Source organism: Mauremys reevesii, linkage group 1 (assembly GCF_016161935.1).
Source record: "Mauremys reevesii isolate NIE-2019 linkage group 1, ASM1616193v1, whole genome shotgun sequence".
Taxonomy (NCBI): Eukaryota; Metazoa; Chordata; order Testudines; family Geoemydidae; genus Mauremys; species Mauremys reevesii.
In genome coordinates, this window is record NC_052623.1 from 27064876 (window position 1) to 27084280 (window position 19405).

The 19405-nt window shown below is 41.5% G+C and overlaps 1 protein-coding gene across 2 annotated transcripts in view; it reads right to left on the reverse strand.

The window, feature by feature from the left end:
- DLG2 (discs large MAGUK scaffold protein 2) overlaps positions 1-19323 on the reverse strand; it is a 1428123-nt gene extending 1408800 nt beyond the window's left edge. Inside the window, exons 1-2 of one of the 2 annotated variants that reach the window (XM_039519925.1) lie at positions 18221-19323; positions 17555-17765 (exon numbers count right to left, since the gene is read on the reverse strand). In XM_039519925.1, the coding sequence (XP_039375859.1) occupies positions 17555-17573 (19 nt within the window). In that variant the 5' untranslated portion in view covers positions 17574-17765; positions 18221-19323. Of the gene's footprint in view, positions 1-17554 lie in introns of both variants that reach the window. The other variant, XM_039519926.1, reaches the window with a different exon arrangement.
- Positions 19324-19405: the final 82 nt, after the last annotated feature.

The following is a 19405-nucleotide window of genomic DNA, read 5'->3' on the forward strand; positions in this document are numbered from 1 at the left end:
TGACTTACTGCACTCTTAACAATCTTTGTGAAGGCAAAGGTGATCCATTTGCCCTTAATGGACTTATGACAGTAATGGATTGCTGAATCTACACACTCAACCAGAAAGTGCATCTATTACAGCTGGAGCAGGATGCACCCGGGCAACAGAAATCAGGTATGCTCTGTGCTCCCATATTATATGCTTGCATAGGTGAACGAAAGAGGGAGAATAGTACTCTTATGAATGTTTTTATACAATGTTTACAGTAAATGATACAGTCACATCATACAGTGAAATAGGTGGGTTGATTGTCATGCATTTATTTATAGATGAGATGACTGCTTATGAATTGGGGAGGGGGCATGTGGCAAAAACTATGTGTTTACCGTACACATTGATGTAAATAAATGTATTGAGAAATTGTGTTTAACTTTAAATACAACTTCCCAGTAGTCCATTATCATGTGTTTATCCTTATTATATGAAATACACATTATATGATGTGATGCTTTCTTAATTTCTTAAATAAACTTTCTTAATAAAATAAAAGCCTTTATTTGTGAACATAGATGTTTTACAAAAAACACAGTACTAAACCATTGCCAAGCAGTCCAGCTGCCATTAGCACACCAAAACACCAGTAATAAACCAGTATCAAAATCATTAATAAAACAAAGTGCATAAACCAAACACTGAACAGTGCAAACAGCAAAACTAATGTCAACAAATACATCCCCTAATGTTGTATGTCCCTTGGTCCCCCATTCTCCTTCCTTTTCTTGCACATTTAGTGTACACTGTTGCACGGGACTGGAAGTCTGCAAAGGACTGAAGCCTGCAGACAGGGCTGAAGCTCACAGGGGATACATTTGCCCTGTCCAACTGCTGCTAAGTCCTGGTTGCATGGGCCAGTCAACCATGGAATTGTTCAAAGTGTTCCTGGGCTGCACATGGTACTGTGCATGGGACTCAGGATGTAGTACAGGTGCAACAGAAGCCTGTACTCTTGCAGCCATAATCAAAAGCAGCCTGTTGAACATGTCTTTCTGCTGTGCTCTATCTTCCTCCCCCAGTAGATGTTCCTGCTGCAGAAACTGTGCTGCAAGCCTCCTCTCGCGCACTGCAGTTTTGTCCTCTCTCTCTCTCTGCAGCCTGCCTGTGTCTTTCTGCTCGCCATGAATCCTTCTCCCTCTGGTGTTGCACCTGTTTGTTGGCCCTGTCCAGAATGTCCAACATAAATTCATCATGGAAACAATTCCACTTGAACTGGCCCATGACAGTTCTGAATTCCTAGGACCTGCTGGAGTATGGCCACGTTGCTGAGGGGGAAGGCCCTGCAGAGGTTGAAGGTCCTAAAAGCAGGCATCAAAGAGTGCATTATTGTCTTAGTACTTCAAAACAGGTTCAGTGCATCCACAAAGAAAAGTGCCTTGTAGAATCTCAAGGCCAAAAAAATTATACATTATAAAACTGAGATTCAGCATATTGTGAGGGGAAAACTTCAGTTCCCAAAAGCTCCATGAACACAACTGTGTTTAATCCAAGTGAAAAATCCCAGTGCACAAACAATGGTAAATTAAAATTTACAAATGCTTCTTCTTTAAAAATTGTACACCACTTTTGACATTTGGGCAAGATGGGGCATGGCTTACTACATAAGCTTTCTCTATCCTTTCAGAAATTCCATATTCTGGAGGACATAATTCTGGAGGTTCCTGAATGGCAAAGGGACTTGTTATTCCAAGCTGCTGGTAGCAAGCCAGTCATATATGCCACAGAGGTTTTCAAACTCATGATGACTGTGCACCACATATACGAGTGGAGTGACCTACAGAGGTGAACCAGGAAAAAGAGCTCTTCACCAAAATTTGCCTACGTATCTGAAGGTCCTACTACCAAAGATTTGCAGCTATCGGCACTCGTGATTGGGTCAAAATTAATGGAGAAATCAAAAGGATGCTGTGTTAGCATCCACATGGATTACTGCCTCCCTATGGCTTCTGATGAAGCCTGCTGTGCATGCATCTACCCATATGTAAAACACACACGATAATGTGGACCCTCAAAGAACTACACAGCCATCCCATTCCCCACCAGCACATTTCTGGAATACATACAACCCCCTAGCTCAGTGGTCCCCAACCTTTTTTGTCTGACGGGCGCCAGAAGACGAGCCATGGAGGACCGTGGCAGTGGATGAGCATCTGCCGAAATGCCGCCGACATGCGGCAACGTCAACAGGCATCGCTGCCAACAAGCATCATCATCCAGAGGTGTCGCCACCGAAATGCCGCCGAAAATTGGCGGCATTTCGGTGGCGACGCCTCTGGATGACGCTGCTTGTCGGCAGCATTTTGGCGGATGCTCGTCTGCCGGCCAGTATGCGGGCGCACTTAGACACCCCAGCGGGTGCCATAGCGCCCACGGGTACTGTGTTGGGGACCCCTGCTTTGGACATTGCTTTTGTCACCCATGAACTACATTTAGCCTTCCCACCCCCCCCTCTGGACAGTTTAGTGTTTACAGGCGGCTCCTTACGCTGTGGGCGTGGCCAGGGTGGATAGAAATCAATTATTTTTTTTTAATAAAACAAATTGGATTTTAATTTAAATCTGATTTTTTTTTTGGTAAAATGCTTTTTGGAGAAAAAACCTATATAAAGATAGTTTTAATTAAGACACATTATAGCTCAACGATATCTCATCATGGAATAGGGATTATAAATTCTAATTCTATAGTACATAAGAACATAAGAACATAAGAAAGGCCGTACCGGGTCAGACCAAAGGTCCATCTAGCCCAGTATCTGTCTACCGACAGTGGCCAATGCCAGGTGCCCCAGAGGGAGTGAACCTAACAGGCAATGATCAAGTGATCTCTCTCCTGCCATCCATCTCCATCCTCTGACGAACAGAGGATGGGGACACCATTCTTACCCATCCTGGCTAATAGCCATTTATGGACTTAGCCACCATGAATTTATCCAGTCCCCTTTTAAACATTGTTATAGTCCTAGCCTTCACAACCTCCTCAGGTAAGGAGTTCCACAAGTTGACTGTGCGCTGCGTGAAGAAGAACTTCCTTTTATTTGTTTTAAACCTGCTGCCTATTAATTTCATTTGGTGACCCCTAGTTCTTGTATTATGGGAATAAGTAAATAACTTCTCCTTATCCACTTTCTCAACATCACTCATGATTTTATATACCTCTATCATGTCCCCCCTTAGTCTCCTCTTTTCCAAACTGAAGAGTCCTAGCCTCTTTAATCTTTCTTCATATGGGACCCTCTCTAAACCCCTAATCATTTTAGTTGCTCTTTTCTGAACCTTTTCTAGTGCTAGAATATCTTTTTTGAGGTGAGGAGACCACATCTGTACACAGTATTCGAGATGTGGGCGTACCATGGATTTATATAAGGGCAATAATATATTCTCAGTCTTATTCTCTATCCCCTTTTTAATGATTCCTAACATCCTGTTTGCTTTTTTGACCGCCTCTGCACACTGCATGGACATCTTCAGAGAACTATCCACGATAACGCCAAGATCTTTTTCCTGACTCGTTGTAGCTAAATTAGCCCCCATCATGTTGTATGTATAGTTGGGGTTATTTTTTCCAATGTGCATTACTTTACATTTATCCACATTATCCACAGTATGAGACAATATATTCATGGAATGTTTAAGAAAAGCTTTGTAAATGAGTTCCAATAGTTCAAGGATTAGGGACCCAATCTTATGAGGTTCCAGGGGCTTCTATATAGATTATTTAGGTTAATCCTTCTATCTACCCAATGAGACTCAATCTAGAAGATACCATCAGAGATGCTTAGTTTTGCAGTTCCCAAACTGTGGATTTGTGTCTCCAGAGATAACATGCTTGTTAACAGCAAAAATGTTTTTAAGTAAATAAATAAATAATGTATAGAGGTGAGAAATAACAGACCTCAACCCTATTATCCCTCTGCAAATCTGTGTACACAAAGTCCATCCCTTACCTCTCTCTAAAAGTGTAAAGTTTCAAAAAGTTCAATGAACATAAGATTGTTGGGGGCGGAATAGATCTGGACAAGGAGAAGAAGTCTGGAGATAAATGTGAGAAGGGTGGGACAGGCAATAGAAACAAAAATGAAACTGTTTAAGCAGCATATTCAAGAAGTCTTGAGGTCTTTCTGAGTGTAGCCTTCACTGATTTGAAATCTATCATACCATTCTCTCACTAGAAGGGAAAACCTGTAATGGCAGCAGGCTGTACCAGAGACTTAGTTTGGGAATAAGAACCATTCAAGGAATATATGTTTGCTGATGAGGTTTTAAAGAATGTCACATCTGTGAACTGGAAGTCGCTTAAGCACTTGGGTTCAGAGAAAGCTGAAGTGATAATCTCAAACAGCAGTAGCTTCTTCTGTTGGTGTAGAAAGAATATTTTCTTCCTTTGGACTAATTCATTCCAAATTGAGAAATCGTTTGGGACCTGAAAAAGCAGGAAAGCTTGTTTTTCTTTTCCAGATATTGAACAAGCAGGAAAATGAAGGTGAAGACGACTCAGATAGCTGCAGAAGCCAATATTTTACGTTTCTCATGTTGACCTGGCTGACACAGTCAATTTAATTTTTGTTTTTTTAAAATATTTAATTTAACTATTTTAGTTAAAAACAATTTTAACAAAAACAAACCTAATTTTAAAAAACTTGAATGTTCAACTAAATTAAAAAATTCATATGCTTCTTTTGTTAAAATATTATATGTTTGCTATTGACAAAAAAAATCCAGAATACATAACACTGTTGTTTTAGTTAAATAAAACAATTTAAATGTCTGTCTGGTGATTTTCTCCTCCTAATACAGCATGGCAAGAAAATCCTCCAAATATTAATAATTAACCTGTTAAACTGGAGATAGTTCACTTCCCAATGACTTCATAAATATCTGCTTCAATTACCTTTGATAAATGAAATAACCAAACAATCATTCATTTTCTGATATAGCTGTAAAACTAATCTGAAAAGTTTTCAAAATAAATCACTCTGAAAATGTGTAGTGTGTACCTTCTAAAAATGAAACCTACATCTATCTCTGAGTTGTGAAGAATATGTATTAAGGTTATAACCAACAAGAATGCATTTTTATGTAGAAATCCATGATTAAATCGAGTCTTCCAGACTAGTGATTTAAATCATGATTTAAATCAAATCCACCCTGGGTATAGCCAATTTGTATGCCACGCCGTACTAAAAGGGAGGGTTCTTACTTTAAATACCCTGGCACATCTTTATAATAATGTGAGAGTTTCTAGTAAAAAATTAAGTTTAAAGGCTTGTTTCACTGTTGTTTGGACTTCTCAGTCTCCACTTTGAATTCCACATGGTGAGGGAGAGGGGTAATGCCAAGGCACTGGCGTGCAATCTGCCATTAACAGACACACATTGCTGCCAACAGCTTGTAATAAATTTTACATTGGGGCATTGAAAATCCCTCCCATCCCTATATTAACAATAACAAACATAGAGCCAGACATTTACCAGGTTCAGGGGCTGCTTTTGCCTCTTGCATTGCTGCTGCCAGTTTCACAGCAGGCTGTTCCTGCAGAGGTGAGCATCAAAAAGTTCCTCCAAATAGGGCCCCAGGATATGCTGCAACTGCTCTGGCAGCAAAGCCTACTTAGGGACCAATGTGAACACAAGAGTCGCTTCGGAAGCCTGATCCAATGCCTGTTGGCTCCCCTCCAGTCCTGTACTAGATTCTGGAGTCAGAATCCTAGCTGACAAGGCTATCGTTAACCTCTGTTGGCTCAGCGTAGTGCCCAGTCAACATCCTTCTAAAAGAGGCAGGTGTGATTCTCATCTCTGGCTTTCAGGTAGTTGGTCTTGAGCCACTTAATCCACTCCCAGCACTGCTCACTCGTCCAGTGAATCCCCAGTGCTGCCAGTTTCTTTGCTATTTCCTGGTTCGCATGATCATTCCTGGAACTCTTACTAAAGTTAACCGTTTTGCACGCCTCACACCAGAGATTAACCAAAATCTGGCTGTGATTCCTTGACCAGGTACTTAGCAAACGACTTCTTCTCGTCAGTGGCCACTGCAAACACAGGACACTATTCATGCTTGGAGCTCAGCAGTCAGAATAAAATGGAAGGGTTAAACACTGAGGAGCTGTACTTGAACCAGGTGGTTGCTTCTGTTTTCTAGGAGTCAGTTGGCCAGTCTTGAGCTAGAGAGGACAAGGAACAGCATCTCATGGGATTGTGGAATAGCTTTGGTGGACTCTCAGGACCCAAGTCTGGGGATCAGGGCCCGAGCTGCCTCTGCACTGCAAAACGATGGACTTTGGACCCAAGTCTCTGTGGGAGACTGGCTCAAACCTGCCCCTGCCATTCATCCTGGGACCCAGAGGGCTAACTGGCCTGAGTCAAACAGAACTGTGTGTAGATGGAAGGGGGCGGTTGCGTTTGGGTTTGAGCCTGAGTCTGAGTCTGGTCTTACATTGCAGTGCAGACATACCCTTACATAACTTCCCCAAACAGGATGTGTTGAGTTATAATATAATCAACCAGAGACACGACAGGAACATTACATTATTAGAACAAACTATTATCAGCTGATCAGTGATGCTGAAAGCAGGTCCCTGGTTATCTAGCAATTTCTGAGAGCTGAATAACCCCTTCAGGACATTGCAAAGCCATACAAGACAGCTTCAGAAGTAAGAGATTTTCAGGACACAAGATGCTCAAAAGAATACTAATTTAAAGAAGATGCAAGAGATCATTTTGTCATCATTTCAATAAAAGCAGTAAGCTTCTTTCTTCCCCAAGAATTTTAAATTTAAAGTCAAACAACTTATAAAGAAAAGTTGCTTTGTAAAATAAATTTTTCAAAAGTACAGCGAACATTTAAAAAATAACATTATGATACACAAACTATATGGGAATTGCTTCACTTACATGCAGCTTCTTCTGGGGTGAGACCGCATGATACAAAACAGTTTAGAACAAAGTGTGAAATACACTAGCTCCAGTTGAAACTGCAGGGGGAAATTCAGACAGTAAGAACACAATTTCCTGGGTTACAATTTAGCTGGATACCAAGGGTGAAACCTGGTCCCACTGAAGTTAATGGCAAAACTCCCATTAATTTCAACAGGGCCAGGATTTTACCCCAAGTTTCTTGTGAAAAGTGCACAGGAACTTTAATGACTACTTGTGGACAGGACTTGATTTTATAACTCATCTGTGAAGTGCCACTTCCAGAAATACAATGCACCCTAACATGTTACTGGGATATCGGTTCAGCAGCGCTGACTTAGAATCCTACTCCATCCCCACCTCTAAGTATGGCTACTCCTAAGTGTTCCTTTTCAGATAATGACCAGCCCCAACCTATGATTGGTTTAATGTGACAACATCATTGCTTCACGGTTGCGTGGGTGCCTGCAGTAATTTATTTAGAGATATAGTTTTTAATTTACCTTAATCTCTCATTTGGCATGAGGGGGCTTGGTTAATTTCAGACATCTGAGGGATTTTTTATTAAACAAGTTAGAATGCATGCTGACACATACCAGGTGAAATTCCTTCCAAGAGGACCACAATCAGAAAACGTAGAACAGCAAAGTTGCTATATAATAATTCCTATATAATAATTCCTAGATTTTAAGTGAGATTTTGGAAGAAACAAGGAGAATGGGAAGCAAAGAGAACAGATGGACAGAAAGGGAATGGGTAAGACTAAGTAATTTTGGACAATTTTAAAGGAAAATGTATTAAAAACTACTCTGGAACTTGGAGACTTCAGATGACAAGTGAAAATGAGTTCGAGGTCTCAGCAAATATTAGTCCACATATCAAATGTTTCAAGACCACCTGATTTGATGCAGAGAAACTCGTGTGAGAAACTTGAGTAGCACCTAATTACACTATTCCCTGAATCAAGCCAGTACTATTGATTGCTCATTTCATATACACTAGTCTTCACAAACAGAAAACTGGCTAATAAGGAGGTGCAAGACAGAATAATACATTCATCACACAGTATAGTGTTCTGCATTAAGAAGATATGTGCTTTAAACCCCTGAATTAGTTTATTTTTTAAAACCTGAACTTTCAAACTTGCAGGCAGAAGTCAGTTAATTTGCTAGATAAAACCGCTAGCATTCAGAAGGGATACGGGGTGGGGGGAATGTCTTTAATATTTACTGTTTCCCACATTGGATGGTACAAGTTACAAACTATAATCAAGCATCAAAACACCTGAGGACAGTGGGTAAAAGGCTGATAACTGGGAGAAACATACCCAGAAATAGAAGTCTGTGTGGTCCAGTGAACTGCACAAATGAACTGTGAAATAGCAAATGTGCAACTTTATGCTAGCCACAAAAACATCTCTGTGTCTCAGTCTCTTCTTCTGTACAATGGGATGTTACTCAACTACCGAGAAGAGGCATCATAAGGATTAATATATATGTTTATAACCCTTCAAACAGTGGGTGAATAATGAAAGTGCTATTTATTATTTATTACAGAATGTGATGAGCACTTACATCATCTCAAGATATGAGAGATTATGATGTTTTAAAACAATATTCACTGAGAACGGGTAAAACAGGTAAATTGGTCAACCTATAATCTGGCCTGCTAGGAAAAAAGGAACAAATGAACAGCAGTATCTGTTACACAGATAGGTCTGTTTGTCAACTCTTTGGAGACCTATATCTATGGCTTCTATCGCCAAGAAATGCATAGTTAGAGATGAAGAGCATTTTTATAGCTTTCCACTGTACCTTTTATGTCTACATTTATATAAAACAAAATCTAACATTGCCACAACACAGGTATGTTTATAGAATTCTGAGTATTGCTTTCTTTTGTAAATAACTGGTACTATTAAAAATATTAAAGATATTCCTGGATTTAAGTAAATGTGATTCAATGAAGGCTTGACTGTACTCCATTCTCAGTAAGAGAAATGGTCTCATAGCCTAGCAAATGCTTTTATTTCAATCAAGAGACACAATGTGAAACCAGCACGTATTAAAAGTTAGCGCTCCACAAAATTTGAATTTAGGAAATATTTGCTTGTGACATAACCAACATCTGAAGCTTGTTACTGTCCTCAGATATGCAGATATGTATCACCCCATATCCTCTTTAAAAAATTGTACAGCAGCAAATTTAACAAGACCAAACAGCACCATATGTTCATGTATATTGAAGCAAAAATCAAGCACCCAGACACCAAGTAAAACTCTACTAGTTTTACATAAGCTTATCAGGAGGTTCAAGTGATGAGGAAAGCAAGCTGTGCATTATGCTCCTTTCACATAGCATCACATAGCTGTTGCAATCTCTGTGCAACTACTATAGGTTCTCCAAATAGTATGCTGCAAAAAGAGGGCGAGAGCGAGCTCAGGGGAGCAGTTGTAAAACAGCAGCTGTATGCAGCACAGTCACATTTAAAACTGAGACAATTAACACAGCTAAATGCCATGTAAGCAAAGTTGCTCTGAACATCATTAGCTTTAGTAGCACACTCTATGACCTGTCAATAGGGCCAAGGGTCGCATGAATACAGACAGGTGGAGTGAGCTAAATGCAGCATGGCCTAGGAGAGAGACATGCTATCAGTGCAGAGGGGGAAGTCATGCCACCTACAAAGAGGAAAACTGGCAAATCAGTGACTTTCCAGAGTCTTCCAACCTATGCATGTTTTTGTTGACACGTCAGCCATTCTGTGTTACCACAAGCCCTATCCTGGGTGAATGTAACAGAGCTCTGTGAGACCAGAAAATGAAAATCTTTCCTTGAAAGGTTTTACCTTGCTTCTTTGTGAAGAAAGGGGAGAATGTGGCCACAGATTTAGAAAGGAATATCCTACTTATCTTCAGTCTAAGGCTGATCATAACTATGCACACAATTGAAATGGAGATTCAAAACTCAAATAATAGTTGTTCCTATAGAAGTGTGGCTCGTGGTCCCACAGTTAAGGTTGAGTTGAGTTTTGCACTTAAAGCGGGGATTCATCCACTTTGTCTTGGAGTACTGAATTATGTTTTTGGAGAATTTACAAGTACATTAGTTAGCTAATGAGTTAATAAGCTTTAAAAATGGGTCCTTTAAGTAATTTAGCATCAAGCCTGTTTGATCTGAATGATCTTAAGGGAATAATGCAGATGCTTCTAGCTTCCCCTTATAGTTAAAACTCAGTGAAATATTTTGCAGATGCTACTTTTGAAGCAGTTTTTTGTAGAGTTAATGGTAATTTTTCCCTGTTATTGTTCATTGCAGAAAGTTTCTTCTTCAGCAGGAGCTGACAAACATAATACAGAGAATTCCACATAGCACTACCTCCTTTCAAAAAAGATTGCCATATTCCATGAGGACCTTCCCTCTTATCCCATGACAGCTTGCTTTGCTTAAAAGCCTTTGGTGAGGGACCTTGTCAAAGGCTTTCTGAAAATCTAAGTACACTATATCCACTGGATCACACTTGTCCACATGTTGGTTGACCCCCTCAAAGAATTCTAGTAGATTAGTAAGGCACGATTTCCCTTTACAAAAACCACGTTGATTCTTCTCCAACAAAGCATATTAATCTATGTGTCCGATAATTCTGTTCTTTACTATAGTTTCACACAGTTTGCCCAGTACTGAAGTTAGGCCTGTAATTGCTGGGATCACCTCTGGAGTCTTTTTTTTAAATTGGTGTCACGTTAGCTGTCCTCCAATCATCTGGTACAGAAGCAGATTTAAATGATAGTAGTAGTTCTGCTATTTCACGTTTGAGTTCCTTCAGAACTCTTGGGTGAATGCCATCTGGTTCTGGTGATTTATTACTGTTTATCATTTTAGTGAAGTCAGTACAAACTAAAATTTCATACAGACGACTTGTTTATACTGTTCTATGTACTATACAATGAAATGTAAGTACAATATTTATATTCCAATTGATTTATTTTATAATTATATGGTAAAAGCAAGAAAGTAAGCAATTTTTCAGTAATAGTGTACTGTGACACTTTTGTACTTTTAAGTCTGATTTTGTAAGCAAGTCGTTTTTAAGTGAGGTGAAACTTGGGGCACACAAGACAAATCAGACTCCTGAAAGGGGTACAGTAGTCTGGAAAGGTTGAGAGCCACTGAACTAAAGCACAGACAGTTTAAGTGACATGTCACAAAGCAAAACAATGGCCAAGCTGGGAAAAGTCCTTAAGTCTCCTAACTCCCAGTCCAGTGCCTACTGCTTCCCAGTATGAATTTATGTAACAAATATTTGTTATATACTACTTCTACTCCTGCAGTCCTTCTATACACAGAATTTATTGATAGTAGTAGCTTCTGCCATTGAAAAACTACAGGATTGGAAAGAGATTGGTCATGCTAGTAGCCAAAGATTTAAACTGAAGAGTCTGAAAAGGTTAATATAAAAATTTGCTGCCACATGTTTAACTCCCACAAAACTTAAATTGCTCTTATTGTAGTCACAACCTCTGATCCTAACCATCAGCTCTGCACTGCTCCTAGTCAATTTCACAGTAGAAAGTGACAGTCAGTTTAATAGAACTTGGTGTGAAAAATGGGGCCTTTATGCCTGCAAGTCATTTGACAAAAATACATCCTAGAATGTTTCAGCAACTAAAAGGACAGCAAAAACTTTAGACAGTACATATGTTGTATCAGCATTTTGTTAAAGGTGAAAAGGAACTACCAAAATCCATTACTTTAGTATGTACTTGATTTCCCACTCACAAGGTTAAGAGGAGCATTTACATCACTAAAAACACCACAGTTTTCAAACCTGGGTGCCTAATGTTAGGATTCTAAATATATATTTTAGATATATAAGTAGAACTATCCAGATTTTTAAAGATGCAGATCCCTACAACTCCCAATGAATTCAATGGCAACTGAAATTCTCAGCACTTCTGAAAACCAGACTACTTCTATTTAGATATCTAAAATATGTATTTAGAAGCCTAACTTTAGGCAATCAGGTATGAAAATTTTAAAGTTCAACATTTCTTTTTAGCTCTCTTCTCCACTGATGTCATGCCACAGGGCAGCAATGCTATGTGTTACACCACAAAATTCATCCTTTAATGATGTCATTATTACCAGCAGGCCCTGCTTTAGCACACTGGTGGCTCATGTGGGCTCATATTAAATCCTTTTTTGTTGATCTGTTTAATATGGCATGTCTTAGGGTAGGTCTATACTTACCCGCCGGGTCGACGCGGAGAGTTCGACTTCTCGGAGTTCGAACTATCACGTCTAATCTAGACATGATAGTTCGAACTCCGGACGTGCTCCCGTCGACTCCGGAACTCCACCACTGCAAACGGCGGTGGCGGAGTCGACGGAAGAGCCGCGAACTTCGATCCCGCGGCGTCTGGACGGGTGAGTAGTTCGAACTAAGGTAGTTCGAGTTCAGCTACGCTATTCGCATAGCTGAACTTGCGTACCTTAGTTCGACCCCCACCCCCTAGTGTAGACCAGGCCTTAGAAAGCGTTCTATATATCATCATAGAAACTTTGAAAAAATGTACATGGAAAACCATATTTATTTACAAGAGCCCCTATGAACTGGCTACATGATAAAACAGGCTATTTCAATAGCTGTGATGTCACAGAAAGAAGCAACTGAGTTATGTTTCATGCTTTTATTCTATTTTGTAAATACATCGAAAGATCAGGTAAATACAAAAATAAATATGGGCCCTCATCGCTTGCTGGAGCCAGCTAGTGTGACCCTGGTGGACTCCAAAAGGAATTTGAAAAGCTGACTTTAGTTTCTGTGCTAAATGTTTCCATAGTCTAATGAGGAAGTATATTATTTTGTCATTAGGTCATCTTTAAGATATACCACAGCACCGCTCTTCAGCGGCAGGTCTACCACCGCTGCTTCATTGTTTCTTCGGCAGCAGGTCCTTCCCTCCGAGACGGACTGAGGGACCTGCCGCCGAATTGCCGCCAAAGAGCCGGACGTGCCGCCCCTTTCCGTTGCCCGCCCCAAGCACCTGCTTGCTGCGCTGGTGCCTGGAGCCGGCCCTGCTCATTTCACTCAAGCCATCAGACAATCTTATACTGACATAAACTGGATTAGAACCGTTGGCAGGTTTGCCTTATTTCACACCCAGAAAACACCTGCTTGTTACTCAGATATTTTAAGTAAGTATTTTTACTAATTACCTATAGCCTAAACTTTTCACATTAGCTGAATTGGCCAATAAGATGAGTTTTGAAAAGGCAGTCCTGTAATGCTTATCTGCTTTAAACAGGTAAGACAAGGCACAGAAGTCAAGATTTGTGTGATGTTTGAAGTCTAATGGTGAAAAAGGAGCATTCCCTCTAAAATAAAACTTCAAACATATTCCTTGCTCTTTAAAGGGGGACACAACTGGAAAGTAACTAGTTTTAAATAATTCAATGATCTGATACAGCCTCCTGATAACGGATTGTCAGGATTTTTTAATTGTTTTTTTTTTTAAATGTGTACAGGTTTTTCTGTACATCTGCTGATTTTTGAAGGATATTTTGGTTAGACTCAAGACCAGCATAATGCATGTTAGGATTACCCCTCTCCTTGTCTGCTATGTGGACACATCTCCCTGCTAGCTCATTCATTTTCAGTACTGCTGCTGCTGCCAGAATACACATGCTTGCAGAGCCTGGGGAAAGTACACCAATGAGTTTTCTGCTGTTATCTGCTGGGGGAGACAGTAGATATGGGCTCCTTACTGAATAAGACGAGAAATGAAACTGACTATCAACAAAACAGTGAAAGGCATAAAGCAAAACAAACTGCAAAACTTGAAGGGAATACCCCTCATTCCCCCCTCCCCATTACTACTTGTACAGTGGTGAGCTGGAGCTGGTTCGCACGAACTGGTTGTTAAATTTTGAAGCGGTTTTAGAACCGCTTGTTAACTGGCTTCCCTGCGAGGGAAGTTTTGATGGGCTCTGGCTGGGATATGTGTAATTCCTCCTCCCAGCCACCGGGGGAGCGCTGCGCTGAGGGAGCCATGTGGGCTGCCTCCTGACCCTGTTGCTGCTGCTGCTCCTCGGACCTCTGGCCCTGGGGCTCCTGCTGCTGCCTGGTGGGTCCCCGGCTGCTCTACTGGGCCTAGGCTGCATCCTGCTGCTCGGGCTGCTGTCCCCGTGTGAGTACCCACCATGCTGCCCACAGCCAGCCCCCGCAGCCACCCCCACCGCATCCCCTGCTGCACCCCCTGCCCCCAGCTACCCCCGCTGCGCCCCCTGCCCACAGCCACCCCTGCCCACAACCAGCCCCTGCTGCACCCCCTGCCTGCAGCCAGCCCCTGCCTGCAGCCAGCCCCCGCAGCCACCCCGCCGCACCCTCTGCTGTGCCCCCCCGCTGCACCCCCTGCCCACAACCAGCCCCTGCTGCACCCCCTGCCCACAGCCACCCCTGCCCACAACCAGTCCCTTCTGCACCCCTTGCCTGCAGCCAGCCCCTGCTGCACCCCCTGCCCGCAGCCAGCCCTGCCCACAACCAGCCCCTTCTGCACCCCCTGCCTGCAGCCAGCCCCTGCTGCACCCCCTGCCCGCAGCCAGCCCTGCCCAAAACCAGCCCCTGCTGCACCCCCTGCCCGCAGCCAGCCCTGCCCACAACCAGCCCCTGCTGCACCCCCTGCCCGCAGCCAGCCCGTCTCCAGCCAGCCCCTGCTGCACTCCCTGCCTGCAGCCAGCCCCTGCCGCACCCCCTGCCCACAGCCAGCCCCTGTCTCCAGCCAGCCCCTGCCGCACCCCCTGCCTCCAGCTAGCCCTGCCCCACGCCCCTGTCTGCAGCCGGCCCCACGTCCACTGGTGCCCTGCAGTTCCCAGGGCAGTAACCCTGCACATCTGCTTCAATGAGGGGGGCAAGGAGCAGCTGGGACCCACACATGTGCACACCCTAGAGTGACCAGACAGCAAGTGTGAAAAATCGGGACAGGGGGTGAGGGGTAATAGGAGCCTATATAAGAAAAAGACCCCAACATCGAGACTGTCCCTATAAAATCAGGACATCTGGTCACCCTAACACACTCCCAGGGAGTGGCAGGGACCCACACATGTGAAACGGAGCTCATTTCTAGTTCAGGGCCATCTTTTTAAAAAAGAACTTTAGGTAGGGTTAACATACATCTGTCTTTTCCTGGAGATGTCAGGCTTTTTGGTTCTTAAATCGCCGTCCGGGCGGAATTTTTAAAATTTAAAAATTCCTCCCGGGAAAATACAGACGTATGGTAACCCTATTGGTACAACCCTTAAATCAGAACTTTTTATAGGGAACCGGTTGTTAAGATTTTAGCAGCTCATCACTGTACTTGTAACTATAATAAATATAAAAATTTCACATGGAAGTGAGATGTTCAAGTTGATATCATCCCTTTAATTACATTTTGTAAAAGTAAGCCTATGACAAACTATAAATTTAAGTAACTCAAAAACATAATAAATAAAGTAGCTGATTCACTAACATTTTTCAATCCCCTTCTGTACATACGTAATCACATTTTAATAACAGCTTTTAATATTTAAATACAAATATCTTCACACTGACAGCTCTAATACACTAATTGATATGAGAGGCTAAATTGTGCCAAAGGAGCTATTTTGGTCTACCAACTGCATATTTTAAAATTTTTAAAATATATATTCTTACAGTTGACTAGTAAAAATTAAAGTGTAAGAACTACATTAAAAATCTGAGTTAGGCTGTCTTGAAACAAAGACAGGAAATGTATAGATTCAGAGATTTTTAAGGCCAGAAGGGATCATCATGATCACCTACTTTGATGACCTAAGTAAGCCAGACAATGGAATTTCACTCAGTAATTCCAGCATCAAATGGGTATCTTGTGATTGAGCTACAGTTCAACATCCAATTCCAAAAGACATCCATCCAGAAAAATGTGCAATTCAGAGTTAAAGTTTTATCTTTAAAATGGCACTGTCTTAACTCACCTGTTATAAACAAGTATAATATGTAAGCCTCAAAGTGGACTAAGATGACATGTTCACAGCACAACAGGATGACTTAAAGGGACATTATGAGGGGGTTATTTTCCTCCATAAATATTCCCATGTTTACTACAGTCAATTAAAAATAATTAACTAAATCAGTGACTAATATTATTTATGAAATCATTATACTGTTTTGATATTTTGTTTCTACTCTGCAATCTCTACAATATGATCAAAGTAAAACTTTAAGTGGAATTTTTATGAAAACCTCCATAATAATCTGTTTGGTTTTACACTTATTTACATCAGAAATTATGAATCATGGAACAGAGGTAGAAGAAGATATTTTTGTGAAATAAATTAATTTTGAGTTATATTGAAGTTAGCTGCGTCCATATTTTACTAATATCTCTCACTTTAGTTCTTAAATCCATACATTGGCTGTGCCATGTCAAGAGTCTTAAGTTCTAGATAGATGAGCTGCATGAGAACAGTTATTTGCCATTCTTTGTTTTATCTGCAGATTTTGTAATCTAAATTAACATGTTAAATTACTGTCCTGTGTTTGCAATGTACAGAGAAGCATTTACAGCATAAAAGTTTTCAGAGTAATCATAAGTATATACCAACAATTGCTAGCATTATCACTGGAAACTGCACTTTACCAAAGCTGTGTCCAAATCCATTGTGGTCACAAACTGTTAAATATTTATATGAGAGAGATAAGCCACTCCTATCCTGAAACCAACACAGCTACATCAACACTGCAAACAAGTATTTATGTGGTGAACCTAAGTGTGTAAGAGGCAAAACATGGCTCTGTTTGTTTTTAATTATGAGAGCTACATGATTTTAACAAGCTTTGGGGTTTCCGCATGTTAGGATTTAAAAGATTATATTATTTTAATAAATATAGCAATGTTGCAAAAAATGCAACATTGCTACATTTATTAAAGTAATATAACCTTGTATATCCTAACATGCGGAAACCCCAAAGCTTGTTAAAATCATGTAGCTCTCATAATTAAAAACATTGTTGGATAACAAAAAGGCTGAAACTTTTACTGGCAAAGTGCACTGAAACCAGTTTTTCCCTTTATTTTTACTGCTAGTGTATTTATTTTTACTGCTACTGCTGGTGTATTTACTGCTACCTGCTGTATGTTTAAAGAAAAGGTATTGGGTTAAAAACTTTTTTAAAAAACAAGAACAAATATTACTAATGTTACAATCACCACCTTAGACTATTAAAGCAAACATTTTATGGCTTACTTTGCACTATTTATGCTCTCTTTCTATTGGAATTATTTGAGATACACAAATTAATTTCAAACTCTCTCTTGGCCCCTGGTTTTAAGTTTTGTAATGGCTGATTTTTACAAAACCTAATTTCAAGATCAAATATGACATGACAAATCTTAAAACATTCTACTAAATGTGTGAGGGTATTTTAATCTACAATTTTAAATGCATAAATTGTTTCCCTCCCTGCAAAAGGAAAACAAATCACTCCCCCACTGAAATGCTTTTTTTTATATTTAAATTTGCAAGTACTAGAGAGCTACAATCTAGAAAATGTAAATGTAAAATGAGATAGGAAACTTCATAGCCCACCTTTCTTCTTGACTGGCATTCTTGGTCTTACTTCTGGTACTGGACACAAGTACTTATTTACTGGTATCAATGATGTCCCACTGGGGATCGCCTTCTGAGCTCAGGAACTAAGTATTTGTTCAAATCACTTAAACAGTTCAGTTAGGAAATACAGCTTCAGTCTTCTTTTTCTAGCAGTACTGACTATTTTCTCCAGTTAAACTTCCAGTGCCTCCCACGGAATAAGAAAAAAAAGAAGAAAAAAGAAGAATTTTGAAAGAGTGGTTTTCAATTTTTGTAAAATATTTTTGAATCTATAAAAATGCAAGAGAAAATGCTCCTTGGCATATAAAACCCTATTATAACTCCTCTTTTGGCAGCAAAAGTTTGTCAGTTAAACAACTTTATGTAAGACAATTAAGGCACAGTCCATCTCTAGGCAACTGTCTTAATATTCCACCTGAACAAGTTCAAAGACATTTGAGTTTCAGGACAAAAATTCCCAAATAATCCAAATAAATTTCTGGGGGAAAACAAAAGCAATCCAAAATAATTGTATGAACTCCTTTCACTGGAACTTGGGTGAATTTGCTAGTTATGTATAGCTGTACTGGATGTATACACAGCAGACTAAAAAGGTTCCTTTTTTCCTCACTGCACAAATGTTTTCAAATCTCACACTCTTACCCAACAGAAGTCACTCCTCAGTCCCTTTCATTTTTATTCTCTCCACCCAGCCTTATGGTCTTTAATGTCCCTCTGATCCTCCCATGTATTAAAAGAGAGGATTGAAAAGGAGGAAAGCAATCCCTTGAAATGGAATTATTAAAGTGACAGTGCTGCTCACTGGGCACTTTGGTAGAGCAGATTGCTTTATTCTGGAGCCATTTACTTCATGCCATTTCTTTCCTTGCAAAGCAGCCGCCTCATGAAGGAGGAGCAGAGAGGGCTTGGAGCAGAGCTTCACAAAAGGTTAATTTTCAGAAATGCTGCAGTATCAGTGGAATTAAAAAGCAAGCCATGAAATGAGTCCAGTTTCCCCAAACACAGGCGCAGCTGCTTGGCCTCAGTATAAGCCCTTCTCTTCCCCTTTTTCTGCAGAAAAGAGTTGGATTTCCCCTACTTAGATTGTTAAGAAAGCTATGAAAATGTCATGCAGCCTCCAACTGTTTCCCTGCGTGCATGAGGAGCCGTGGTGCATGTTACATAACTCTGCTTTGCGTGTATCTTCTGGGAGAGATGGACACTGTGTTTGGGGGCTGTTCTGCTCTGCTCTTTAATGTTCACCAGTCAGACCCGGGCCTCTCTCTCTGTTTCCCACTACACAGATAGATCTTTTCCCCCGTCCTCTTCGGGGGCGGGGGGCTCGTCTGGTCTGTCCCGGGGACGGTCGGTGCAGGGCGGGCTCGCTGGGTTCTGGGCTGCGGTGCAGGGAGGTGAGGGGGGAGCAGGGCAGGTTGAAGGTGGGGAGAGGGTGCGGGGCAGGGGAGGGGCTGAGGATGAGGAAGCTGTGGGGAGGGGGAGCTGGGAGTCGCTGGAGGCTGGGCGGGAGGGGCCCGCGGGCAGCGCCTAGTAGGATGCTGAGGCCTGGGGCAGGGGAGCGGCCGCTGCCTCCGCCCGTGTCAGCCGGTTACCCCGAGGGCTAAGGGGCCCCCATTGAGGGCACGGCTAGGGGGAGTCTCCGCGTCTCCAGCTGCAGGGTCCCGGCTCAGCCCCGTCTCCATGGAGGAGCCGCCGATGCCGTCGCCATCCTCCTCCCCTAGCAACGAGAACCGGGCCCAGCACCGACCCCGCCCCTCCAACTCCGTGGCCAATCAGGAGTAGCTATGCTGGGGCTTCGGGGACCGCCCAATCATCGACGCCTTCCGAGGG